The 25906-nt window shown below is 50.0% G+C and overlaps 1 protein-coding gene across 8 annotated transcripts in view; it reads right to left on the reverse strand.

The window, feature by feature from the left end:
• Positions 1-7041: 7041 nt before the first annotated feature.
• SCN5A (sodium voltage-gated channel alpha subunit 5) overlaps positions 7042-25906 on the reverse strand; it is a 77528-nt gene continuing 58663 nt past the window's right edge. For 4 of the 8 annotated variants that reach the window (XM_063114359.1, XM_063114357.1, XM_063114363.1 and 1 more), the window contains 8 exons: positions 21867-22040; positions 18017-18139; positions 15974-16255; positions 13715-13768; positions 12975-13112; positions 12269-12373; positions 11029-11299; positions 7042-8282 (listed from right to left, as the gene is read on the reverse strand). In XM_063114359.1, coding sequence (XP_062970429.1) covers positions 7042-8282; positions 11029-11299; positions 12269-12373; positions 12975-13112; positions 13715-13768; positions 15974-16255; positions 18017-18139; positions 21867-22040 — 2388 coding nt within the window. Of the gene's footprint in view, positions 8283-11028; positions 11300-12268; positions 12374-12970; positions 13113-13714; positions 13769-15973; positions 16256-18016; positions 18140-21866; positions 22041-25906 lie in introns of all 8 variants that reach the window. The other 4 variants (XM_063114361.1, XM_063114360.1, XM_063114356.1 and 1 more) reach the window with 3 other exon arrangements.

Here is a 25906-nt window from a genome sequence, read left to right on the forward strand (position 1 = left end):
TGCCGTGGCCCCAGGGTGAGAGCTAATGTCTGTCCAGGAGCATCTCTCTCCCTGCCAAGGGCTGAGCTCTCTGGGTCGCATGCCTTCCCTGTGACACAGGAGCCGGCATCCATCACTCACAGAGCCACCCGCTGCCTGGACCCCCACCTCACCCCAGAGTGGCCCAGTGACAGCTGTAGCATTGCGGCAAGCGCAGGCCTCCTCTCGTGACTTCAGCCCTGGCCCCACTCTTGCCTCCCTCTGGCTGAGCCTGCTCCAGACCAGGCAGCCAGGGCAGGCCCCCACCCCAGGGAGCTGAGAAACCACACCCCAGCCCTGGCTGCAAGAGCAATGGGGAGAGCCGCCCCGCTGGCCCCGATGGAGGTGGTTGTTAGTGTCCCTGGAGGCTGTGAGGGAGGAGACCTGACCCGGCTCCCAGCCTCATGGCAGGGTCGCAGCATGGGACCACCCTCGTCTCCTCATGCACGCCACAAATAGTTGAGTTACTGCCACACGCCAGCCACCGAGCTAGGTCCTGGGATGCAGTGGTGAGTAAAACAGTAAAACAGACACAGACCCTGTCCTTGTGTTGCTTTCAGATTCTTTTCACTGGGATTTCTAGTAAGGAGTTTATTTTCCATTGCTCACCAGGACAGACACACAGGCACACTCAAGTTTTGTGTTCGTCTGAAGCAACAGTTTCATAAAAAAACACACCCTTACCACATAGGATATGCTGCTGTTTTAAATACCGATATTCTTTTTTAAAAAGCTGGCTGTGGCCCACTACACTAGGACATGCTCTGTCCTTTGAGAAGCCCTGGTCCGGTTGGGGAAAGTGTCACAGGAGGTTAGAATGGACTGTTCCTGCCCCAGTTTTGACCAAGGGACCAATACCAAGGTTTTCAGGGTGCAGACCACGTGTCTCTCATATGCAGGTTGTTTACAAGGAAAATGACATAAAGGTTATAAAATGACAAAGGATATACACAGGGGTCTGAGAGAGTGGAGGGCTGAGGGAAACTGTGAGCAGTTTCTGTGAAGAGAGCTGTCACTGAGGTGTTTCCAGGACCCTGTGGCCTCACCTTGGGGGAGGGCTTTGTCGGGGGTGTGTGCCACCTTCTAAACCTGGGCCTGCCAAGGGGGCTTCAAGAAGTTTCTTGGAGAGCTTTGAGATGCCAGAGACATGGAGGCCTGGTCCTCGTGGGGCCCAAGAAAGCTCAGGTACATGGGTGACCATGGGCTGGGTCCAGCCCTGGGCACCTGGGGGGAGGTCGTGGGCCAGCTGCTCTGTGGTGGCTGCAAAGTGTGCTACTGTCAGGGCAGGGCCCCCACCCCAGAGTGGAGGGGTGGGTGCAGGTGCTCTGAGTGTTTGCTGTGGCCAGAGGTGAGCAGGCAGGGAGAGAGCCAATGTGTGCTACCTCGACAGGGCCACCTTGGCAGGAGGAGGCTGGAGTGGACTCACGGGAGCCCATGGGCAAAGGAGGAGATTCCAAGGGGTCCCCCAGAAGACAGTGCATCTCCTGGGTTGTGGAAACTGCAGGGAGAAGACTCAGAAGGAAGTCTTCAAAAAGCCCACAAAAATGCCTGTTTGAGAGAGTCCCTCTAACCATCTGCCTGGCCTGGGGAGGAGAAGCCACCCAGCCCCTCTGTCTCTGATTATTCACAGGACTGGCCTTTCTCATGGCCAGGCTGAGGCTCTTTGTACAAAGTAAAGTGACTGCAAGCTACTGTTCTTTTTGTCCAAGACCGAGCTGAAACGCTATAGGATCTGCCTAGGTTTTCATCCAGGGCCAGGGAAGATGATCTCTATTGAATAAAGCTGAAAGGGACAGGGAAAGACAAAAATAAAGGCTGGATTCTATTACATCAGGGTCATGTTCACATCCCGGCTCCACAGGCATTTGAGAGGCATTTGTCAAGTGCTGTGACAGGGAGGTACCAGGAGGGGGCAAGTAATGGGAAAGGGGCTGGGCTGTGTCATAGAAGGTCCCCAGAGGAGGGGACGTTCAGGGGAGACCTGAAGCCTGAGTGGAAAGGAGCACAGCCTTCTGGGTAGAGGTAACAGCAGCTGGCAGGAGGAAGAGCCTGGAGCCCTTGAGAGGTTGGAGAGAGATGCAGGGACAGAGGTTGGCAAAGCCGGAGGCCGTGTGAGGGGTTTGCCTTGGTCCTGAGGCAACAGGAAGCCACTGAGAACTTCTATCCAGGGAGTAATTAGCTTAATATATCACTCTCGTAGCTGAGTGGGAAGAGTTTGGAATGAGTGAGGTTAGAGGAAGGAGCTGCCAGGTGGTGGTCTCCGTGAGGCGAGATTCTGGCTTCAACCAAGGAAGGGTAAACAAGATGGAACCAAGTGGTGGGACCTGAAAAACACTAAGAAGGTAGAGCCAGCAGGGTCGGGGGAGGAGGTGAGAGGGAGGGTGCAGTGAAGATGCATCTGTGGGAATGCTCTGGGTGAGAGAGAGAAGGTCAGTGTTGGATGGGTTGGGCTTGAAAGCTTTAGCTGGTGATGCTGGCATGGGGCTCAGCAGAGAAGTCTGGGCTCAAGATGAAGATTCAAGACTCTTGTTCACAGCCATGGGAGGGGATGAGAATGTGTTTTCTACTCTCTACCTGGGAGAGGCCTAGGGCCTAGAGAACTTGAACACTTTCAGAAGGCTGAAAAGACACAATAAAAGCAAAGCAAAACAAAACTGGAGGATCCCAACACAAAGAAATAATAAATGTTTGAGGTAATGGCAAGTAAATAAATAAATAATATAAAAGAGACTAAAAAAGGAAAAAAAAAAAAAAAAGGACAGGAAGAGGCATAGGCAACAAAAGAAAAAATAGACAAATTGGACTTTATGAAAATTAAAATATTTTGTGCATCCAAAGAAAAGATTAGCAGAGTAAAAAGGTAACCCACAGAATGGGAGAAATATTTGTAAATCATATATCTGATACAGGATTAATATTCAGAATATACTCATCTAGAGAACTCCTAAAAACAGCAACAAAAAACAACCCTATTCAAAGGACTTGAATAGACATTTCTCCAAAGAAGATATACAAATGTCCAATAAGCACATGAAAAGATGTTCAACATCGTTAAAAATCAGGAAAATGCAAATCGAAACTACAGTAAGATAGCACCTCATACCCATTAGGATGTGTATTATTTTAACAAAACAAAACAGAAAATAGTAAGTGTGGACAAAGATATGGAGAAATCAGAACACTTGTGCACTGTTGGTGGGAATATAAAATGGTACAGCTGCTGTGTAAAACAATGTGGCAGTTCTTCAAAAAACTAAAAATGTAATTACCATGTGACCCAGCAATTCCACTTCTGGGTATGTACCCAAAAGAATTGAAGGCGGATCTTGAAGAGATATTTGCACACCCATGTTCATCGCAGCATTACTCACAGTAGTTAAAACACGAAAGCAGCCCAAATGTCCATCGATGGGTGGATGGAAAAGCAAATGTGGTGTGTCCATGCAATGGAGTATCACTCAGCCTTGAAAAGGAAGGAAATTCTGACACATGCTACCACATGGATGAACCTTGAAGACATTAGGCTAAGTGAAACAAGCTGGTCACAAAAGGACAAATACTGTATAATTCCACTTATGTGAGGTACTTAGAATAGTAAAATTCATAGGGATAGAAAATAGAATGGTGGTTGCCGGGGGCTGGGGGGAGGGAGGAATGGGGAACTGTTGTATGATGGTTACAGAGTTTCAGTTTTTCAACATGAAGAGAGTTCTGTAGACGGATGGTGGTGATGGTTGCACAACAACGTCAATGTATTTGATACCACTGAGCTGTACACTTAAAAATGTTTAAAATGGTAAATTTTATCTTTTGTGTATTTTACCACAATAAAAAACAATCAGGGAAGGGCCGACCGCGTGGCGCACTCGGGAGAGTGCGGTGCTGGGAGCGCAGTGGTGCTCCCGCCGTGCAGGTTCGGATCCTACACAGGGAAGGCCAGTGCGCTCACTGGCTGAGCGCGGTGCAGGCGACACCAAGCCAAGGGTTGCGATCCCCTTACCGGTCACAAAAAGGACAAAAAAAAAAAAAAAAAAAAAAAAAAAAAAATCAGGGAAAAGAAAAAGAAAAAGCAGGAAGAAACCCTGGAGAGGGTGGTGCCACAGAAGCCAGGGGAGGAGAGGATTTCCAGAAGGGGCTGCTGTCCAGTTAAACGTTGTGGAGGAACAGAGAAGGCCCCACTGGCTCCAGCCATGGAGGAGGTCCTGCAGACTGGCAGAGCACTTGTGACGTATGGTGGGCTGGCAGCAGTGAGGGGCTGTGGACTGAGGAGTGAGGCGCAGGGGAGGGCCAGGAAGCCCGTGTCTGGTGTCACAGGTCCCAGGCCCGGCTCCTGCCCTGGGAGCTGCTACCCTTCCCACTCCCATGCTGCTGTGTCAGGAGAGAAGCTGGGAACCATTCATGGGTGCTGTCTACCCTCTCCTCAGTGTCCCAGACTGGGAATCTGGGAAGGCAGGGTCCAGTGCCCTCTCATGGGCAGCAGATGGCTCTCCACACACCCAACTTTTTCTGGACTGGCCCACGCTCCCAGCAATTTTCCCAGGAGAACAGCGGGAAGTCCTTCTTGGTTCTCGAAATCTCCCTCCCTGTTCTCCACCACCACCGTTCTCCAGACTTGCTCAGGACGAGGTCTCCTCACAGGCTCCTTGGGCCTCTGCCACCACCTTGGTCAAATCTCAGCACAAGAACAGAGCCCAGACCAGGTTATGTAAGCCATTTATTGGTTTGTTTTAAAAATACGTATTTTATTTTTACACGAAGTTTGGTGAGAAGTGCTCCATCAGTTCAGACAACATCTGGCACTTGATGTAGGGGGGCCTTTTTCCTACCCGCTTCTCGCTTCTCCCCTCCTGCTGGTCATTGTACAGTTCTGGGAAGAAAGTGAAAGCCATGCTTAAAGCTAAGGAGGTGGGTCTAGTTTGTCTCTGTCACAGTCTGCAGCCAGCCCCGGCACCTGTCTCAAGGCTCCTGGGCTGTCCCCACACACAAAACCACAGTCTCCTTCCGGCCAGCTGAGCTGGCAGCCCGGCCTGCCTCCCAACTGCATTCCTGCTGTGCAGCGGGCGGTGAGTGCCAGGGAGGGGACACACCTCTCCAAGCCTTGAGAGCGAAGCACAGAGATCTACAAAAATAAGATTTCCACTCAGAGAAATGTCGCGGGGACAGTAAAAACCAAGTCCCACATTGGACTCAAGGGAACACGGGAGAAAAACCTCTGGGGTGGGGAGGTGGGGGCTGGGGTTGCCACCAAGGGAACTGGGGTGACAAGAAGAAACATAATACTTTTCTTGCCAGCAATGCCCCCTTCAGCACTGCTACGAGCGTTGCCAACGTCCAGCCCTCTGACAGCATGGAGAGGTAGGTTAGGAGCAGCCAGCCTGGAGCGGGCAGGTGAGACTGAGGTGGCCTGTGAGGCAGATGCCTGGCAGAGGTGGCTCTGCTGGACAGCTGGAATTGGGCTGCCGAGCCCCTGCCTGCCAGCTGACGCTGTCACCTTAGGGTGACAGTTCTCTACATCGAAAGATTTGCATATGCTAAATAGGATTGTCAGCAGCTGAAGAGGTCCTGGGGGTAATTGGACTAGTAAAAGTATTTTTCCCTGAAAAAGCCTTGTCATATGACTTATGGGACAGCCTAGACCCTGCCCCAAGGAGGTCCTGGGTGGGGGTGCCAGAGGGGATGGTCTGGGCCACACTGCTCCCTTTCTCAAGGGGCCCATGGTTCATTCCCCTTCCAGAGCGTGAAAACTGGGCCTGGTAATCCCAAGGCCCCTTCCCTGCACAGGGCCAAGCTACCCTCCCCACTCCCATGCTACTGTGTCTCTTGAGACGCTGGGGACCACACAGGTATCCTTCCTCCCACATGGTCAGAGGCAGCAAGGTCTGGAGAGAGAGAGCCTGGGAGATGGCCACAGGTTCCTTTCTTCAGACGGGCTGAGGGGCCGCCATGGCTGGGCACTGTTGAACTTTTTAGCCCCAAACCACAGTGCTCGGCCTTCTCTTCCCTTGGCCTGCTGGGGCAGGGTCTGCCAGGCTCTGGGAGCAAGGAAAAGCTGTGTGCCAGCAGGGAGTGGGGCTGGCTCCCACGTGCCGCTCGGTTTGAACATTAATACTCTTACAAGAGGGGAAGAAAAGGCGACATCAGGGCCTAGGCTCAGCCCTGGGACCCAGGCTTCTCTTCTGGAAGCTTTTTATTTTTGTATGACTGACCCCACTATGGCCTGCATAAAAACACAGAGGGGAAAACCGGACTTTGGGGACAATGGAAGGCCAGAGTGAGCCCCCCTGACGAGAACTCCATCCATGGGGGTCGGGAGGAAGGGTCTGTCTCCATTAGGCTGGGGGCAGGGGTGGCTGCCTGAACGCGCCTGAGGGGAGCTTGGGCGCTGTGGCCTCGGTCTGGCCTCATGTGTGTGGGCAGCATGCACACGCGTGTGTGAGAGGGGTGCAGCCCTCCTGGCACCTCAGCCAAGTGGCAGAGGAACTCCATCCTGCCCCTAGGCAGTGAAGGGCTTTGGGAGCCACATGGATTCCACGTCTGCTTTGAGAACAAAGTCCGGTAGTTCCACAGACACTCTTGTTCAGGGTTAAGAAGAGGCAGCGTGAATTGCTGCCAACATCCATGGAAAACATGTTAGTTCTCTGCTCAAGTAAAAAAATATCAAATATAATAAATTTATGAAAGCCCATTCACAACATATAGTCTCAGTTTTGTATTTTGCCTCAGCAGCTGGGATGGAGTTGCTTTTCAGAGACCCAGGACATTGCCTGACCAGACCAGGCCACTGGCGTGGGGCCTTCAGGTAAAGGCCACCCCAATGCTGGGCTCCTCCTACTGTTTCCAGCTGTCTCTGCGGTGCCACAGAACTCTGCCTTGTTGATCCATGGTCCACGGGACTGAGGCCCATCTCTCTCCCCCGAAGCCCAAAGCAAGGAAGGCCCACAGATGCTGGTTTGTGACTGCATTCAGGTTTGTCATGATGCAACAGGCTGCCTTTTGGTGTGTCCTGGCCAGCCGGGGCAAGGCTCACACGATAGACTCTCGGTCTCTGTCTAGGGATGGGGGGAAGTCAGCGAGATCGTCACTGCGGCTGTCATCAGACATCCGCACCTGGAGGTTGTCGCTGGTGGCCCTGGTGACACTGTCATAGGAGGGTGGGAAGGATGTGGAGGAGATGGAGGAGCTTGAGGGCGGGCCAAGGCGCTGGGAATAGTTCTTATTCATCATGTAGGCGATGAGGCCCTCTCGCTCAGGGGCGTCCTCTTCGGAGAGGCCGCTGCTGCCCGCCTGCTGACGGAAGAGGAAGGAGGCATGCTTCACGGAGCGCTGCAGCAGGTGCCTCCGGAAGGCCCGCTGGATGACCGTGGCCGACACCTCCTCGTGCTTGCGCCGGAGTGTGGTGGTGATGGGCTCATAGGAGATCTTGGATGGGTTGGCCGCCATGAACTTCTCCTCCATCTGGATCTTCAGGGCATCCATCTCCCCAGACTCCCCCAGGACCCTCTTGGTGAAGGCAAAGAGAATGTCCATGCAGTGGATACGATCCCCACTCACCATGGGCAGGTCCATATTGATGAGGCTTATCTGGTTGGGCTTGGCGATACGGAGTGGCTCAGATAGGGCATCGGCAAAATCGGACAGGGCCGAATACTCAATGAACTGGGTGGCCTCTGGGTCGAACTTCTCCCAGATCTCGTAGAACATGTCAAAATCATCCTCGCTCAGGGGCTCGGTGCTCTCCTCCGTGGCCACGCTGAAATTCTCCAGGATGATGGCAATGTACATGTTGACCACGATGAGGAAGGAGATGATGATGTAGGTGGTGAAGAAGAGGATGCCCACGGCTGGGCTCCCGCAGTTCCCTCGGGAGCCATTGCTGTTGGGCAGATTGGGGTCGCAGTAGGGGGGGCCCGTGTTGAGGATGGGGCTGAGGAGGCCATCCCAGCCAGCCGATGTGGTGATCTGGAAGAGGCACAGCATGCTGTTGGCGAAGGTCTGGAAGTTGAACATGTCGTCAATGCCAGCCTCCCACTTGACGTAAGCGAAGTTGGCCATGCCAAAGATGGAGTAGATGAACATGACGAGGAAGAGCAGCAGCCCGATGTTGAAGAGGGCGGGCAGGGACATCATGAGGGCAAAGAGCAGCGTGCGGATCCCCTTGGCTCCTCGGATCAGTCTGAGGATGCGGCCTATCCGGGCCAGGCGGATGACTCGGAAGAGCGTCGGGGAGAAGAAGTACTTCTGGATGATGTCTGAGAGCACAGTGCCTGTGGGAAATGACAGAGACTGTGGTCAGTGATGGCTCCTCTGTCCTCCCTGCAGCCCAGCACCAGTGGGGCTGAGGATGTCTCTGTACAGTGGGGAGCCAGGGAGGGGAGGCCCTTCCAGGAGAACTGGGCCTACTAGGCGTGCTAGGACTCTGCCTCCTTCTGAGCCTGCATCTATGATCCAGAAAATGAGGACCCACAGCTTTTGCCAAGTACCTTCTCAGCCTGTTCTTTACTCTTCAGGGTGTACCTGCACGATAGAGCTGCACTAGGCCCATCTTCTACAATATGCTTCTGAGGCCAGACGGGGCCTGCTCAGCATCTTGGCAGCCCAGCTTGGACAGCAGTCAGGCCTTTTAGCTCCTCACTACTCAAAGCATGGCTGAGGACCAGCAGCCTGGAGATCTCCTGGGTCCTTATCAGAAATGCAGAATCTAAACACCGTCCCCAGCCTACTGTGTTTTAACAAGTGCGGAGGATTCATGAACACATTGAAGGCCCTGAAACCAATGCTCCCCCAACCACAACGTGCCTCTGTGTCTTCTCTCAGCCCCTTTGTGATGGTTCCTGTCACCCTCCAATCTGCTTCCTTCCAGGGCTTCCCACCCCAGGTCTCTAGGAACTAGCAGGGTTGGAGGTTTAAGGAGCACAAATATAAATTGTAGAAGAAGGAGTGAAATAAACTTGCCTCATATTAGCCCAAGTGACATTTGCAGACTCCTTATATAATAATGATGTTGCTGGCTGACATGTGTCCAGTGTTTACTTGTCAGTAGGGCACTGGGCCGAGCACTTTATAGCCATCATTTCATTTAGTCCTTCCTGTCACCCTAGGAAGTGAGCTGATGCCATCATCCTCATTTTCCAGAAGAGGAAATAGAGGTGAGGTAACTTACCCAAGTTGCCATCTATTAAGTGAGAAGCTGGGATTTGACTCAGACACTCTGGCTCCAAGTTGACCTCTTAGCCACAGCTCTCTGGTATGGTCCAAAGCACCAGGACCAGTAGGTGATCCCAAAGTCCATGCTGTACCTTCTGAGGCCTCTGAGACTGTGCCTCAATGGTCCCATTCCTGCTGCTGACATCCTGCATTCTCTAAAGTTTCTCTCTAGTCCCACGAGGCACATTCTCACCCTCACCCTACCTGGAACCTCCCACAGCATTTTTGACCCTACTTCATGCTTCTAAGCATGTGCTTATCACTGAAGTGACAGCAGTGCCTACCTAAGCCCCTGTACTGCTCTTTGAGTTCATGGGAGGCAGAGTGTATGCAGATGTTTCAAAAAGTTCATGGAAAGATGGAATGAAAAGATAATACAAATCTTTCCATGAACTTTTTGAAGTACCTTTGTATATGGCAGAAAGACAAACGGCAGAGTTATCCCAAAGCAGAGTCCCATAGGGGTAGGGTCAAGAGTTTGGGCTCTGAGCACAAGCAATAAAAGAAAAAATATAAATAAACTGGACTTCATTAAAATAAAAAAATTTTTGTCCTTCAATAGATGCCACCAAAAAAGGAAAAAACCCCACAGACTAGGAGAAAATATTTGCAAGTGTTATATCTCATAACGGACTAGTACCCAGAATATATAAAGAACTCTTAGAACTCAGCAATAAAAAGACAAATAACTCAATTAAAAAATAAGCAAAGGACTTAAATAGAGATTTCTCCAAGGAAATCTACAAATGACCAATAAGCACATTAAAAGATGTTCAGCATCATTCGTCATCATGAAAATACAAACGAAAACCTCAATGAGATATCACTTCATACCCACTAGGATGGCTGCTAATAAAAGTACAGATGATAACAAGTGTTGGGGAGGATGTGACATAATTGGAGTCCTCATGCATTGATGGTGAGAATGTAAAATGGTGCAGCCACTTTGGAAAACAATTTGGCCATTCCTCAGAGTTTTAGATCAGCGGTTGCCAGGGGCTGAGGGACAGGGGGATGGGGAGGGACTTGTGGATGGGTAGAGTTCCTTTTGGGGATGAGGAAACTATTCTAAAATTACGTAGTGGTACAGTTGCACAGCTCTGTGAACATGCAAAAACACTGAATTGTATCCGTTAAAGTGGACTTTAAGTTAACTTTCTGAATTACATCTCAATAAAGCTGTTATATGAAGAAAGTGTACGGGTTCTGAGGTCAAACAGACACGGGTGAGGGTCCTCGCTGTGCTGCTCCCTGCTTGCATGATTCCTCCCTTGGTGCTGACCTCACAACGTAAACCACATGAGGGGGGTGATTTCTGAAGGAGCCTGGCACACACCCTGGGGGTCAGACTCCAGAATCTTCCATCTCCAGGGATAACTTCTACACTATAGGGCCACCTACCTCCCACCCCTGGGGTCTCACCTCTGCCTGAGTGAGCCTCTTCCTCCTTTAACCTACGGTGCAGGCTTTCCTTTGGGGGGACAGGAGATCCTTTACAGTTCCCACTCCCTTTTCCAGACTCATCCTTGAAGCTCTCCAAGCAGTCAGGGAGCTGTGTTCCAGGGTCTCCTGGAGGGTGGGGCTAGGAGGGGTTGCTAGGTCTTCTGCTAGGTTGGCCCTCGTGGCCTGAGTGGGCCTCCCAGACAAGTTCTCTCCGGAGGGGTGTGTGTGTATGAGAGAGAGAGAGAGAGAGAGAAAACAGAATGAAGGAGCCTAGAGTATACTTGGCACTAAGTAGAGACCCAGGGGCTGGAGGAGAGGCCTGGCCTGGGGAGGGCTTCTCTGTCAGCTGACTTGCATACTCACCCACGATGGAGAGGATGACAACCACGAAGTCGAAGATGTTCCAGCTGTTGGTGAAGTAATAGTGGCGCAGGGCAGTCATCTTGATGATACACTCGCCTGTGAAGATGGCCACGAAGAGCAGGTTGATCTTGGCCAAGATGTTGACCTTCTCAGGGCTTTGGTCATCTGTCTCCACCATCATTGTCACCATATTCAAGCAGATGAGAAACATGATGGTGACATCGAAGGCTTGCTTGGTCACAATGTCGAATATGAAGCCCTGGTACTTGTTCTGGAAGGAGAGACAATTGGGCTGGGCTCGGCAGGGACCTCAGACAGGTTAACAAGCCCCCTGCTGCTGCCCCTCAGCCCAGACCACCCACCCTCCTGCCCCACCCCCTCCCCCGACCATGTGGAGCACAGAGGAAGAAGCACAGGAGGCTGAAACAGCGGCTCTCCTGCTGAGACGCTCCCAGGCTTCTAGGCCCAGCTGTGAGGCCCCTCCTCTGTGAGACCTTCCCTGATGGAATGGCAGGGAGAGATTTCCCCTGCCCTGAGTTACCTTAGCACACTGTTCACTGTCCTTCATCTTTTATTTCACAGTGATGTCTGAGGGCTCAAGGTCAAATTTAAACTTCAGTCCTAGTAACTGTACTAGCACTCAGATTCGTATATTTTCTCCACGGTTTTTGCGGAGCTGATTTTATTTATTCCATTAGCTATATTTACATGTGTCTTTAATTGCAAATCAGCCCAGATTATTTGGGGGAAAAGATAAGATTATAAATAACACACACACACATACTTTTTTTGGAGAATGGCTTTTTTGGGCTGAGGGAATTAGTCTAGCAGGGGATCCAGCAACCTCCCCTCTGCCTCCTGGCTCTCCCCACTGGAATACTGCTCCTTGACTGCTTAGGGAGTTCCAAAGATGAGGTTAGGAATAGGGTAGGGACTGTGAAGGCTGCCCTGCCTTCCTGGAGGAAACCTGTGCCTTTAAAGGGAAAGAGGGGGCTCACTCAGAGGCAGATGGGTTCTTGTGGGTGGGGGTTGTCCCCAGGATGCCACAGCCTTCTCAAGTCTTCCTCACTATCTGCATGAGGCTGAGACCTCTGTGTGTGGTCAGACATCTGACAGCACTCTTCATGCTGGGCTAAAAGACTGTGAAGAGGCCCTGATGGCTGGCTGTGTGGTGTGGGGGCTTCCCACGGTCCCCCCAGAAGATCCTCCCTGCTCCCACTGAATCGGGAGCCTGACTCACCAGGGGTCGTGGGATGGGCTTCTGAGGCTTCTTGGAACCCAGCTTTTTCATGGCATTGTAGTACTTCTTCTGCTCCTCTGTCATGAAGATGTCCTGGCCCCCTAAGTGCAGAGAAACAGGCACCAGCCTCATTTTGGGGTTCTCAGAGCCCCAGCATGGAGGGCACAAGGATCTTGCCTCCCTGGTGAGGGTGCCAGGGTCAACCACCTCCTCACTTCCTCTCCTGGTGGAGAAAGTATGTCTCCGTCCTGCACTAGAGGTGCTTCCCCAAACCTGCTTATCCAGGGTCTCTGTCCTTGTTCATCTTGAGATCTCCCTGGCTCTGTGATCTGAAAGATCCAGTGCACACCCCCACCCTCTCCCCTGCCCAGCTCAGCCAGCCTGGGGGTTCTCTCTGCCCACTTGGTTTGCCAGCAACTCAATCACAGCTCCTTGATGGAGCTCCAGGAAGATCTTGGACCTCTGCACAGGCCCCACCCATGATCTCTGATTATGGACCAGGTAAGGAGTCCCAGCCCTAGCCCCTGCTTCTCTGAGGAGCCTCATCCCTCACATAGACTAAGGGAGGTGCGGGACCTCCCACCCAAATCCCTTCTCACATTCTTGCAGGTTTAGGCACGTGACACCCATGGACCCTCCCCTCTCCCCTGGCACCCATCCCTGCCCTTCCCTGTCCAGCCCAAGTGGGAGCCTGTGCTCTACGTATCTTTTTCTTCTGCTGGTTGAAGTTGTCAATGATGACGCCGATGAAGAGGTTCAGGGTGAAGAAAGACCCGAAGATGATGAAAACGACAAAGTAGACATACATGTAGAGGTTGTACTCCCACTGGGGCTGCTCTTCATACTAAGAGGGAGAAATCAGATAAGGAGATCAGACAGGCTGAGGTGGGGATGCAGAGGCTGAGGGCTGGCTGGGGGTGTCCATTCTGTGGGAGGGAGGATGTGTCCAGAGGAAGGTCCCCAGCATGTGTATGTGAGTACAGAGTCAGGCCAGAGGTGGGTGGGGACAGAGGTGGGAGGAATGGCTGGTGGCTGGTGGGGACAGCAGGCATGCTGGGCTTCAGCCCCTGGGCCATTGGGAGGTTGGACTATATGGGGGCCTCTCTGTCTTCACTGAACTGTCAGTGTGATTGGGTGGGACACAAGGACAAAGAAGAAACTTGATTTGCATCTCTGTTGCTTCCACCCCATCCTCCTGGGGTAAGATTCAAGTAAATTACAGTGAATTTAATTTGGAAGACATTTCAGAATTTTGGCACTTCCTGAAAGATCATGTAACCTTGCCCCAGGTCCAGGCTTGGGCATTCCAGAAAGGCAGAAGCTCATGCTGACAGATGAGATCTTGCCCATGCAGGCTTTCAGATGTGGACACTGATTCCCTGATGGCCCAGCAGGTGGGAGCCTCAGGTGCCCAATTCCATGAAACAGGCCATTGTGGCAACTTACCCCCCTGGAGTCAACAGCTGCATACATAATGTCCATCCAGCCTTTAAATGTTGCCTGGAAGAAAAAGAGAAGATTAAGAAAATCATTTAATTCTGCATCTTGCTTGAGCTACTTAGGGCCCCTGTTTGGACAGATGAAGCCAGGAAAGAGCCTCCTACAAGGAGCAAGCCATCCCATCCCCCTCAGCACTGTCTTCATGGCTGGGCTGTCACAGAAAGGCCTTGTTTAGGGCTGGGGGTGGAGGGGAAGCAGCTGAGCAGAAACCCTGAGAAAACCATATAGTGGGAAATAAGCTTCCTGATTGAGGCCAGGGGTGTGACGAGGCCTGAAGGAGGTCTGCCCTTCAGAGCCACGTGCACTTAAGATTCCCAGACAACAGAGTCCTGACGGTGGGTGTCAGGGACAGAGAGATGGGACTTGGACTCTCTGTTCCAGCTTATGATCAGCTGCAGTGCTGACATGGTCCCCCTAGTCATATGCCTCAGAGAACTTCATGGCTTCTGCTTCTTGGACTTTTAAAGGAAGTCCCCAAAGAATACCAACCTTCCCTTATACTTAAGGGGGTCTGTTGGCCAGTGGTGTGTTGGTAAATGGTTAAAAACTGGCTTTCCAGAAGTAAAAAAAAAAAAATCCTTTATTGTTGTGTTTGCCAGTTTCTCTAGTGTAAATATTCCCACCATGGCCAGTTTCAAGTTACCAACATAATGTTACTGAACTCAGAGTTGGGAAGAGATGCCTGGGAGCACAACATTACAGTATCTCCACTGTATAGACACAACAGATGTAAGCCATCTCAGAGCATAGGTGATAACAAGAAATAATAGTGAGTTCTGAGTTTTTATTACCTGTTTTAATACCATTCAGTTAATTATGAGTTTATATATTTAATTTTTTATAGCGGCGGTGCTTAATGACCAGCTTGCAAAAGTTGTGAAGATGTTACAATGAGCTCTTGTGAGCTGGCAGAAGCTGGCTGTAGCACACCAAGGGAGTAAAGAGGCCAATGAGATGGGCCCCTGGTGCTGGCTACACTGTCTGCCCCCATCTGGGCTGCTGTGAAGATTCAGAAAGAGCCCAAGAAACATGCTTGATGGTGAGACCAACAACCCATGGAGTCTAGCTTGTGTCCTTGGCAAAACCCAAACCTGTCCTGAGCCTCCTTTCAAGTTATGAGCTCAGCTATATAAACTTTCTGTGTCTAAGAGTGCTTACGTGGCAGGGAGGGCAGATGGGGATGTTGAGACTGCCCATAGAAGGCAAGTGACTTCAGCTCTCTCTGCCACCAAGTCCTCCTCTATAAGGAGAGGCCTGGAAATGCTTTGGAAACTGCTGGAGACCACCCGAGGTTATGAGATACTTGTGACTGAATTCTTCCCAGCCACCGAGTGGTTTTATCTGGGAAGGTGGGAAGTTCTCAGTCTACAAAGGAGACCTTTCCTTCCAAAGTTCTGCCATTCAGGGGGACAGTCATGGGGGTAGACAGCCTGGTGCAGGGGAGTCTTTGTGGGACTACCACTGGGACTTAGGGATGCATGGAGGTGTGAGTGGATACACAAAAAGTTTTCAGATGAGAGTCTGCGTATTTTTCTCTGCTTTGGCGACTAGAGACAGTCTGGGTTTAGGATTAGGATAGCAAGATGAACAAGTCAAAGCTTTCTGCATTATGGTTCTGTATGCATTTCTGTCCTCAATGCTAACGGTAGGTAATTTTATGGCATTTGTTATAATCACTGCAGCCACCAAACTCACAAAATTAATGGAAACTCTGGAAGGACTGTGTGTGTTTAAATATCACACATCTTGCACATCAAAGATGGAAGTAAACGTATTCTTTCCAACAGCACAAGAGGTATCACTACCTTTTATAACAGAGGGCTGGCCAGAGTCACAATTTTTCTGATAGTTCAGTCCCTGGGTAGTCTATGGTCTTTCATTTTTAACCTATGTCGTCACATTGCCTAACTGATAGCCTGAAGAGGTCACCTTGACTACTGGCTGGGGAATTGGGTCTGCCACAGTGCTGACCTGGCCCCATGTTATACATCCTGGAGAATGTGGCATCTGCTCTAGGACTGAAAACCTGGGGACTTCCTAAGGAGCCCAGTCCCTGGAGAATCTTTAGCCGCCTTTGGGCACTGTGGCCCTATAGTGAGGATCGAGTGTAGCCTCACTGCCTGACTCCTGCTCACACCATGGGTGAAGGCACGTGCTGCTGGAGAGTCAGTGGGAGGAAGGAAGTCCATTCTCTCCGGGACTTACCACCTGCAGAAGGGCCAGGTACCCAGCCCCCACGTTGTCAAAGTTGACTTTCACCTTGGTCCAGTATAATTCGCCAGTCACGTTGAAGGACTCACACTCGCTCTTGTTGTTCACGATGGTGTAGTTCAAAGGCAGGTCCCCCTCAGTCTGGTTGATGCACCTCCCAAACTTCCCCGCAAAGAGGTTCACGCCCATGATGCTGAAGATGAGCCAGAAGATGAGGCAGACGAGGAGGACGTTCATGATGGACGGGATGGCGCCCACCAGGGCATTGACCACCACCTCAAGTGGACACAGAGCAGGCTCAGCTCCTGGGGCTGCTCAGAGCATGTACCCTTTTCAAGACCCCCCCACCGACTGACCTCCCTACTGCAGGTGGCTGTGGGGGTGGGGGTGTGGATCCTGTGGTCATGGGAGAGGCCAACTGTGTGGCTGGAAGCCCTTGTGGGGAGCGAGGGGGGTGGAGAGAGAGAACACACAGGCCTTTCCCTCTTTACCCTAAAGGCTGATGCAACTCCAGAACACATGCCTTTCTCTTCTGGGCCCTGCCCTGAACCCACGGCCTTCAAAACCTGATTTTCAATAGGGTCTCTGCTAGTTAAGTGGGCCAGCAATCTGATGAGATAGGACCTCTGAAAACATGTCCCCAAAACTTTGGGCCTCCTATCAATCCTACTAGTTCTTACATTCTCTGAGCTAAATTTCTAGTTTATTTCAGGGTTGCTGCTACTAGGCTGGATGGAAGTTCTCCTCTAAAGTGTATCCAGGGGACCTCCATGCCGTAAGTCTGGAGGGTGCTGTGAGAGTTCTCCAGTGCTCTGGGAAGAGCAGAGCTGGAGGGCAGGTGGCACAGGCACTCCCTGTGCTCTCCCAGTGCAGGGCTCTCTGATCCCGTGGCCTCATGCTTCATCTAAACCCACAGAACCCTGGAGAGACTCCCCTGGCAGGTGCATTTGGGGCACTCTACCCCACTTAGGGAGAAAGTCCCCAGCTATCCATGAACTAGGAAGATGTTTTCCACACCGACTGGAGGTGAAGCTGGTGTGGGCTGTGTGATGTGGTCCAGAGGTCCCAGACACCAGGATGGGGAATGCTGTTCCCTAGCAAGCACGATGAACCCCGGAACAGGGTAGGAAACCCAGCTATCAAGGGCACCAAGCTTCTGGCGGGTGGGGTGGAATCCCCGGGAGTTTGCCCTTGGCTGGCTCTGTGGCTGGTGGCCACAGCAGAGGCATTCTTGGCACCTAGTGTCTCCCTGCGTCCCTCTGGAACCAAATGTCCTTGCTTCCAAAGAGACATTTAACTCTGGCTGGATTATTCACTTGTGGATGGTTTCCCATCAGGAATGAGTGATTTGTTTCTCCATGAATTGGGGGGGAGATATGGACAAGGTCCAAAGCCATCAACCAAGTGGTGATTTGTGTAACAGTGCCTGGGGGTCAGTGAGAGACAGACAAATGTATCTAAAGCCACACAGAATTATTGTCTACATTTTATAAGGGGAAAAAAAAGCATGCACACACAAACACGCACACACGTGTTTGTTTCCCTGCTATCTGATGATGAGAATAAAGCTTGCTCCATGGCATCTCCCGTTGCCCTCTTTGTCACAGCCCTACTGCCCATCACAGATGGAGGGAAGGCAGCCTGTGTCTGCCAGGAGGTGGGGACGCAGATGGGCACACAGAGTGGGCATACATAGCTATGCAGTCCCACAGGACAGCAGAAGCAGAGGGGTCCCTGTGCCAGAGGGCTGGGCTACAGCTGAGACACAGGTGGCCCAGAGAGCTCTCGCCTCCTCTCCTAGTGCTTTCCACAGGGCTGGGGTGAGAGCCCAAGGGTGGCTCTCAGAGCTCTCTGTCTGTCCTCTGGGCACTGCCATGCCCTGTTGTGCCTCTCCTGAGAATTTGGGCCCATGCTCCTACCAGTCAGCCAAGGTCACAGCCCCAGTTCCAGCCAGGACTCCTGGTCGGCAAGCAGAGCCTGGGTGTCCCTCAGTGTGACCGCCTTTCTTTCCCTGACGGGAAGGCAGCAGCCCCTTACCCTCATGCCCTCAAATCTTGACAGGGCTCTCAGGGGTCGGAGTGCACGCAGCGTCCGCAGTGACTTGATGGGGCCCATCTCAGCAAAGCCCAGGGTGTTGGCCACCAGGCTGATCAGTGAGACCTGCAGGAGCAAATTGGAGGTAGGAAGATGGGGACAGCTCTAGAGACAGATGGCAGGACTCCTGGCCCACCTAAGACAGGCCTTCCCCATGTCCAGTCCTTATAATTCCTGGGCTGGATTATTCTTCACAGGCCCATTATGCACTGAGCCAGGCTTCCTGGAGCCCAGGAGGGTTGGGGGCGAGCCCAGATGTCCTGGCTTTTAGGCCTTTACTGAGAGCCTGCTCTGTGCACTTCACACATGTGCTCTGTAACAGCCTCGCTAACCCTGAGATGTTGGGACACATCGTCCCTGTCCTAAAGATGAGAAAACTGAGTTCTGAAGTCACCCTGCTGGTGTGGTGGAGCAGGGATACAAATCCTGGGCTTTTGGTCCCCATATGTTTTCCTTCAAGTCAAATTCTTGAGCCTGTCCCCTCCTCCCCTAAGGAAGCCTCTTTAGGGGAAGGAAGGGCAGTCCTGTGCTGAGTATGAGCGGAGGGACAATCCTGGGGCATTTCCCCAAAGCTGGACTTTGCCACAGTCCAACTTCTTCAAAGGAGGAAAGCACAGGTGGCGACTTGGTGGTAATGGGAGCCTCAGCTCTGTTCCCTCTGCCCTGCCCCACCGAGCCATTTCCACCCTGTGGATTTTATCCTTCTAAAGCTCCATGGGCATCCACTCCCTTCTCACTTCATGGCTGGCCTGTGATCACAGGCTGAAAACGGCCTCCTGCCTGACCTCCCTGCCGTCACCATTACCAACCCCCTGGCACTCAGGGCAGGCCTGCGTCCCACAGCGTCCTCCCAGGCTTGGAAGCACCAGGCGGGAGGGGGCTGGGCAAAGAGGCCTGGAGGAGGAAGACTCCAGAGTTGACTTCTGTGCTCCCCCCAGTGGCCCCTTGGGGATGCTGGGCTGTGGGTCCCCATTCCTGGAGAGGCAGGGGCTATCTCTCAGGGGACCTCCTCTTGAGGGCAGGGCTCCAGAGCGTCTAGTCCAGCCAGTCTACCGCTCAGTTCCTAACAGGCCGCCATGCCGTCTCTGCTCTTTCCAAAGCTTGCCCCACCTGCTCTGCCCAGAGTCTCCCCTTCTCAGCTGATGAGCTCTGTCCCTCCAGCTGCTCAGGCCACAGTCCTCAGCATCACCCCTGCCTCCTCTCTGTCTCTGCCATCCCCTGTCTAACCCATCAGAATTTCCTGTTGGCTCTGCCTTCAAAATACATCAGAAGTCCAAACATTTCTCACCCCTTCTACCGCCAACACCCTGGCCAGCCCACTGGCATCACTACCCTGGATTACTGCCAGAGCCTCCCAACTCTTCTCCCTGCTTCCACTTGTGCCCCTCGGCCCCCGCCTCCGTGACAGTGTACTCCTTTAAGAATGTGAGTCAGTTCATATCACCCTTCTGTCCAAAGCCCTCCAGTGCCTCCCCACTTCCTTCTAAATAAAAGCCCATGATTCTCTGAAGGCTGTACCCCTGTTTTTCCCCGTGCAATTTGGCCTCAGCTCCTGCACTTCCCTCTGTTTCTGCCGCTCTGGTCTCCCTGCAGTTCCTCAAGCACACCAGGAATGCTCTCACCCACAGGGCCTTTGCACTGCTGTCCCAACCTCTGAGTGGAACATTCTGCCAGACGTCTGCCTGGCGAACCCCAGCTTCCTTCAGATCTGCTCAAATGTCCCCTCAGTGGGCCCACTCTGGCCAGCCTATTTAAAGTTGTCACCTGCACCTCCTACCCCTTCCCTTACCCCGGAGTCCTGCCGCTCCTAATCCCCTTCCATTCCCCAGTTCCTTTTTCTCCACGGTACATATTATCTTCTAATGTTGTTGGCTCATTTATTATACTTATTGTTTGCAGTCCCCTTCTTCCATGTGGGCAGGAGTTTTTGTCTATTTTCTTCCCTGAGATCCCTAGCACCTACAATAGGGCTTGCACATAGCAGATGCTCAATGGTATTTATTGAAAAAAAAAAATGCATGAATTGATCCTGGAAACAGCCTCCCCCAGACTCTGAGGCCTGAGACCACCTTTCCCATGTAGTGCGGGGTGGGGCAGCAAGGCCGGTGTCAAGGAAGCTGCATTCCAGCACTCACTTCCCTCTGCTGGGCCTTTGGGCAATGCTCCTCCCTGCTGGGAGCCTCAGCTGCCTTCTCCACAGGCTCATTCTCCTGTCTTGGGCCTGAGCAGGGAAGCACCGACAGCTCCCTTCTCCAGACCTCAGCTCTGAGTTCCCCAAGGTGGCAGGTGGCAGGTGGTTAGGGGTGGGCTTCCCCAGAAGTCTTTGCAGACTCCCCCTGGACTGCCTTGGGGGAGTTCCTTAATAGGCACAACTTTCCAAGAAGTTGCAGGAACAGCCGGGTCAGGGCATCATCTCTGGACTGAGCTGAATCCCAGTTCCTGCCATATGGCTCAACAGGGAAGCCTCAGGGGTCTTCCCCTTCATCTCAGGGAGGCTCTGAGGGCTGGGCCAGGCTGCTGAGGGCATCTAGAGCCTCCCTCCCTCTCTGCCACCCCAGTGCCCCTTGTTCCAGCATTAGCATTCCTTTGGCCACTTGAGGTGACAGAAGAGGGCCTGACTGGAGGCCCAAGGCTCTGGGTCTGTGTCTCTGTGCATACTCTGTAGCCTCCCACCCAGGCTTGGTGGCCCAGGCCGAGACCCTGGCCTCTGACTGGGGTATGGGACTGAGCAGAGGCCTGAGCACCTTCTATAACCACACGAAGGACAGCCCTGCTGTAGTGCAAACCTGGCACTTTCTGAAAAGGCCTTCTTAGTCTGCAGGTCCTGACCTCTACTCTGTTCTGTGGGATGCACGACAGAGTTACACTCACCTGAGCCGCGACTTCCTGTGCCTTTAGTGGGCACAGAGCTGCCCTGGGTCTTGTTTGTCCCCCTCTGACCGTGCTCAGGACCCCTCTTGAACCCTGCACTCATCCTGCTTGGCACCCAGCAGTGTTCTGGGACCTGGGTAGCTATGGCGAAGGCGTTTCCTACTCCACCTGCCAACTGGGTGCTCAGAAGACGTGCCAGCCTCCTGCCCCAGCTCCTTCCTGCACACACCCTGGGCGGACAAGACCTCACAGTTACCCGACTGCCAGGGAATCAGCCCAGACCCCTGAGGCAGTGTCCATGGCTTTCCTGCTTCTTACAGGTGACTCCAGCTCCTCTCTCATCTTCCCCTTCTACCTGAGCCGGAGGGTCTTCCTTTCCTGCCCAGCAGCCCTTCACCAACCTTCTCCCCTGTAGCCTTTGGCTCACTCTGGCTCCTTTCTGTGGGCAGGAGGTTCTGAGCTGGCTGTCCTGGTAGCGGGCCTGAAAGATGCTTTGCAGTCTACTGTGGTGAGTACTATACTACAGGATTAGCTGCTCACCTGCCCCTCTGGCCACCCTGAGAAGGTGAGCCCCACACCTGCCCTGACTCCCACTCCTCCTGGACTGCTCTCGGACTGTCTGCCCCACAAGCAAGGGCCTAGGTCTGCCCCTGTTCCAGTTCCAAATGGGCAGTTCCGATGGAAGGACCCTGGTCTCCTATTTCTCCTCTTCTCCCCAAGACTGGGGGCCCTGAAGGTTGGACCTGGGTCTCTCAGACTCATATACCTTTCTCCTCTGCCTGCCCCAAAGCCCAGCTGAATGCCTCCACTTCAGCCACGGACCCCTGCTTCGCCCTGTCATTCCATCCCCCTGCCCAGCTCCTTCTCTCACACTGGCTTTCGGTCCCCCCACCCTCTGGTCCTTTTGGGTGTCCACACTCACATCCACGATTAGGAAGTCGAGCCAGCACCAGGCGTTGGTGAAGTACTTCTTGAAGCCATAGGCCACCCACTTGAGCAGCATCTCTAGCACGAAGACGTAGGTGAACATCTTGTCAGCATACTCTAGCAGAACCTTGATGGTCTTCCGCTCCTCCAGGTAGATGTCCTCGAAGGCCTGCAGACAAGGTGGACAAGCAGACACGATGTCCTAACCACCACCAACTCCCCCTGCCAGAGGCCCCTTTTCTAACAATATCCACTGCCCAGGAGGGTGGGGAACAGACGTGAGAAATGCAGTGGAGGGGGGTTCCTCCCCGTCAATGCTGGACTAGATCACTGTGCCCTCTGAGGCAGGGTATGTACTGCTGGCAGGTCGTGAAGTGGTCTTACGCGGTATGTGGGCAATAAGGCAGAAGGTGTGGTGAGAATCCCTCTTCCTTCACATTAAAGAGCAAGTCTCAGTTTGGGGTAGCATATCTTTAAGACCTTCCTAAAACTTGCCAATCTCCCATTTGAACAAAGAGAGAGGGGGTGCAGGTTCAGCTCACAGCCTTCTGCCAGAAAAAACATAAAACTTTTTTTTGTTTTCAGTCCATTTTGTTTTCACTCTATTTACTTCGTACAGTTGTCTACTTTTCATAGGAAATAATATTGGTTTCCAATTATAATAATGATTAAGTTTCCCTTTAATATAAATATATTTAAATAAACAAAAACCAGTGAGAGTTGATCTAAAGTGGCATCTTAAATACATGACAGTAAAAGTGGTGTGTAGATATGTTTAGGAAGCACAGGACTAGATAAGTCAAATCTAACAATCCTCAGAATCTAGGAGGCAAAGTTTCTAAAATGCTAGAAGTTGTATGTCATTTCTGCCTCCACCCAAATTCCTAGCCAAGAGAGAAACCCCAATGGCTCCCAGCTGCTCTTTTCCACCTCCAGCTTCTGATTTGTACCTGCTTGAGTTACTTCTGCCTGTCCAGAGTGCTCTGAGGCTCTCCATCTAGGCAAGTGAACACGTCACTGCAGGCCTTGGGGAGCTGCCTCCACCTGTCACTCCCGGGCCTCCCCGTCTGACTTAACGGCCTCTGTGAGCTACAGTGATCCAGGGGCCAGTGCTGTCAGCAGTGCCCAGGTATGTACTGCTGAGGCAAATGTACAGCTAACTGGGTCAGATTAGGCAGCACAACAGGGTAATTCAGGTCTCAAAGTCGACTTTGGGAGTTGTTCAAGATAAAAAGTTGGTGTATTTTTTTCCTGATTATAAAAATGTGTGCTTCTTAGAAAAGAATTAATATAAACATTTATTATATAATTTATATATTATTTACATATTGTTATATATATAATTTATGTATTATATAAAATAATATGAACATTATAAAAAAGAGAGTAAAAGGCGCCCCCAGTTTCATGACACCAAAGTAAACACTGCTAACATTTAGGGGATCACTCCTTTCGACACTCACTGTTAGTGTTTGTACGTGCACTCACACACACACACACCAGTTTTATAAGATATACTAAATATTTTGCTTTAAAATTACTTTTTCCGCTAAACAATCCATTGTGAACATTTATTCACTCAATAATATGAATATATACAATTATACCTATCAACCTTTTTAAAGGCTGCACCATATTTTATTTGCATATACTACTATTTATTTAGCCAATGATTCTATTAATGAACCTTTCAGTTGTTTCCAGTTTATCCCTAGTAGAAACAACATTGCAGTGAACAATGTATCTGGTTATCTGCTGAGGGTAAATTTCTAGATTTGGGGTGCCAGGTCAATTGGTGTGCTTTCGATATGGATTGTGAACGGGCCCCAAGAAGGGGACATCAATTTACTGTCCATCCACAGTGCACTGAGGTGGCTCTTTCCCCACCACTCTACAAGTACTGGTGGCGTTTCTCCTTTTTCACTTTTCCCAGTCTAATAAATGAAAATTGTATTTTGTTACATTTTTATTTATTTTATTACTAGTGATGCTGCCATCTTTTCCTTGTATATTTGCAGTGTTTCTTTAGGGAATTGCCTATTCATATCCTTTGCCTATTTTTTTTTACTTGAGTGTCTGGTCTATTTGGGGACATTAACTCTTGGTTTTGATGCACTTTATCCTAGTTTGTGGTGTGCCTTTAAATCTTGTTTACTGTTATTTACCATCATAAAATTCTACACTTAATTTTCATTTATTAGTATATCATTTAATATAATTATATCAGTTATTATAATTTTCGTTTAGTAAAATCTTTGGTGTCATGTTAAGAAAGCCCTTGACTATCCCAAGGCTAGACAAAAAATGACCCTTCTTTCCTTTCTTCTTCTTTTTTTTTTTTAAAGTTGTGGTTTCATTGTTTTATATTATAACTTAAAGATCTATTATATTTTGGTGATGAGTAACTATACATTTAAAAAATTTTTCAGGGCCGGCCCATGGCTCACTCGGGAGAGTGCGGTGCTGATAACACCAAGGCCACGGGCTCGGATCCTGTATAGGGATGGCCGGTTCGCTCACTTGGGTGAATGTGGTGCTGACAACACCAAGCCAAGGGTTGAGATCCCCTTACCGGCCATCTTTAAAAAAAAAAAAAAAAAAAAAAAATTCAGAGTAGCTCATCAACTGTCCCAGCACTTTACTAAATAAGCCACTTCGAATCTGCTGATCAAAAGTCAGCTTTGTCATATACCACATTTCTATCTTTACTTAAATCTATTTTAGACCTCTCCCTGTGGTTCTCATGCTCTCTCTCTATTCCTGAATTAGTATCCCATGAATTTCCGCGGACATTTTTAGTAATTTTTGAGATAAACTTTAGCGATACTTTTCCAAATTCCCTCAAAAACGTTGTTAGAAATTTATTGTTATTGCATTGAATTTATGACCTTTTTCTGGAACTGATAGGGAGTCTTCCTACCGAAGACCAGAGTATGTTCATCGACTGGCTTGTCTTCCTTTACACTCCTTAGCAGTTTTATAGTTTTCTTCATGTACCTCTTATACATTTATTGTTATATTTATTCCCATTTATCTTATGCATACAGTGCTGACATGTAAGGAATATTTGAGAAATGTACTTGTGACTAAATGGTTTTTGTTAGTACAAAACAAAACAGCAGCAACAATTCTTGGTACATTTATTTTATAACTGGCCATACAATGTTTTAAATAGGTTTTAAGATTTTTCTAGGCAATCATATTATCCACAAATAATATCTCTGTTTATTTCGATTGATTTTAACTCTTATTTTTATACTCAAATCATCATATTGACTTAGCTTTTTCTATTTTCCAATTTTTATACTATGTGTTTACTTTTCTTGATTAATTGCACTGGCTAGTACTTCATGACTATTATTAACCAATGAGAAACAGCTAGAAAGTAAAGTCATCTTTCTTTTTTCTGACTTTAGTGAAAACGTTTCAAGTGTTTTAATAGTAATGAGGACGATAGAAGTTAATTTGAGAGTAAGTTTTTCACTAAATTAAGAAAACATATTTATTTTTATTCTTACCAGAGTTTTAAAAAGCAGGCATTCACTCAGGTAATTGTGTAGTTTTTCATTTTTGTCCTATTCATATAAATAGATTTTCTAATATGGCACCATTGTGACATTTTAGAATATACCTATGACATATTTAATCTTTTAAATATATTGCTGGATCCTGTTTGCATGTATTTTGTTAAAGATTTTCGCATCACTATCCATAAGTATAGAGTATGAAGAATGAAGACTGGTCTATGGTTTTCCTTTTGGCGTTCTAAAAATTAGCATGATTTAGCTTTCATAAAAATAATTTGTAGACTTTTCATCTTTTTTTATATACTAGAGTATTTTAAATAGGATTAGAATTATTTTCTTCCTTGAGAATGTGAAAGAATCCACCCTTGGAGATGTGAGAGATTAGGTTAGCTAGTGGTTTATCTATATCATTGCTTTAATTTTTCAAGGAATCAGCTTTGGAATTTTATATCAGTTTTACTATTCATTTTCTAATTCATTAATTTATGTTTTTATTTCATTAATTACT

The sequence above is a fragment of the Cynocephalus volans genome, chromosome 11, assembly GCF_027409185.1.
Source record: "Cynocephalus volans isolate mCynVol1 chromosome 11, mCynVol1.pri, whole genome shotgun sequence".
Classification (NCBI taxonomy): domain Eukaryota; kingdom Metazoa; phylum Chordata; class Mammalia; order Dermoptera; family Cynocephalidae; genus Cynocephalus; species Cynocephalus volans.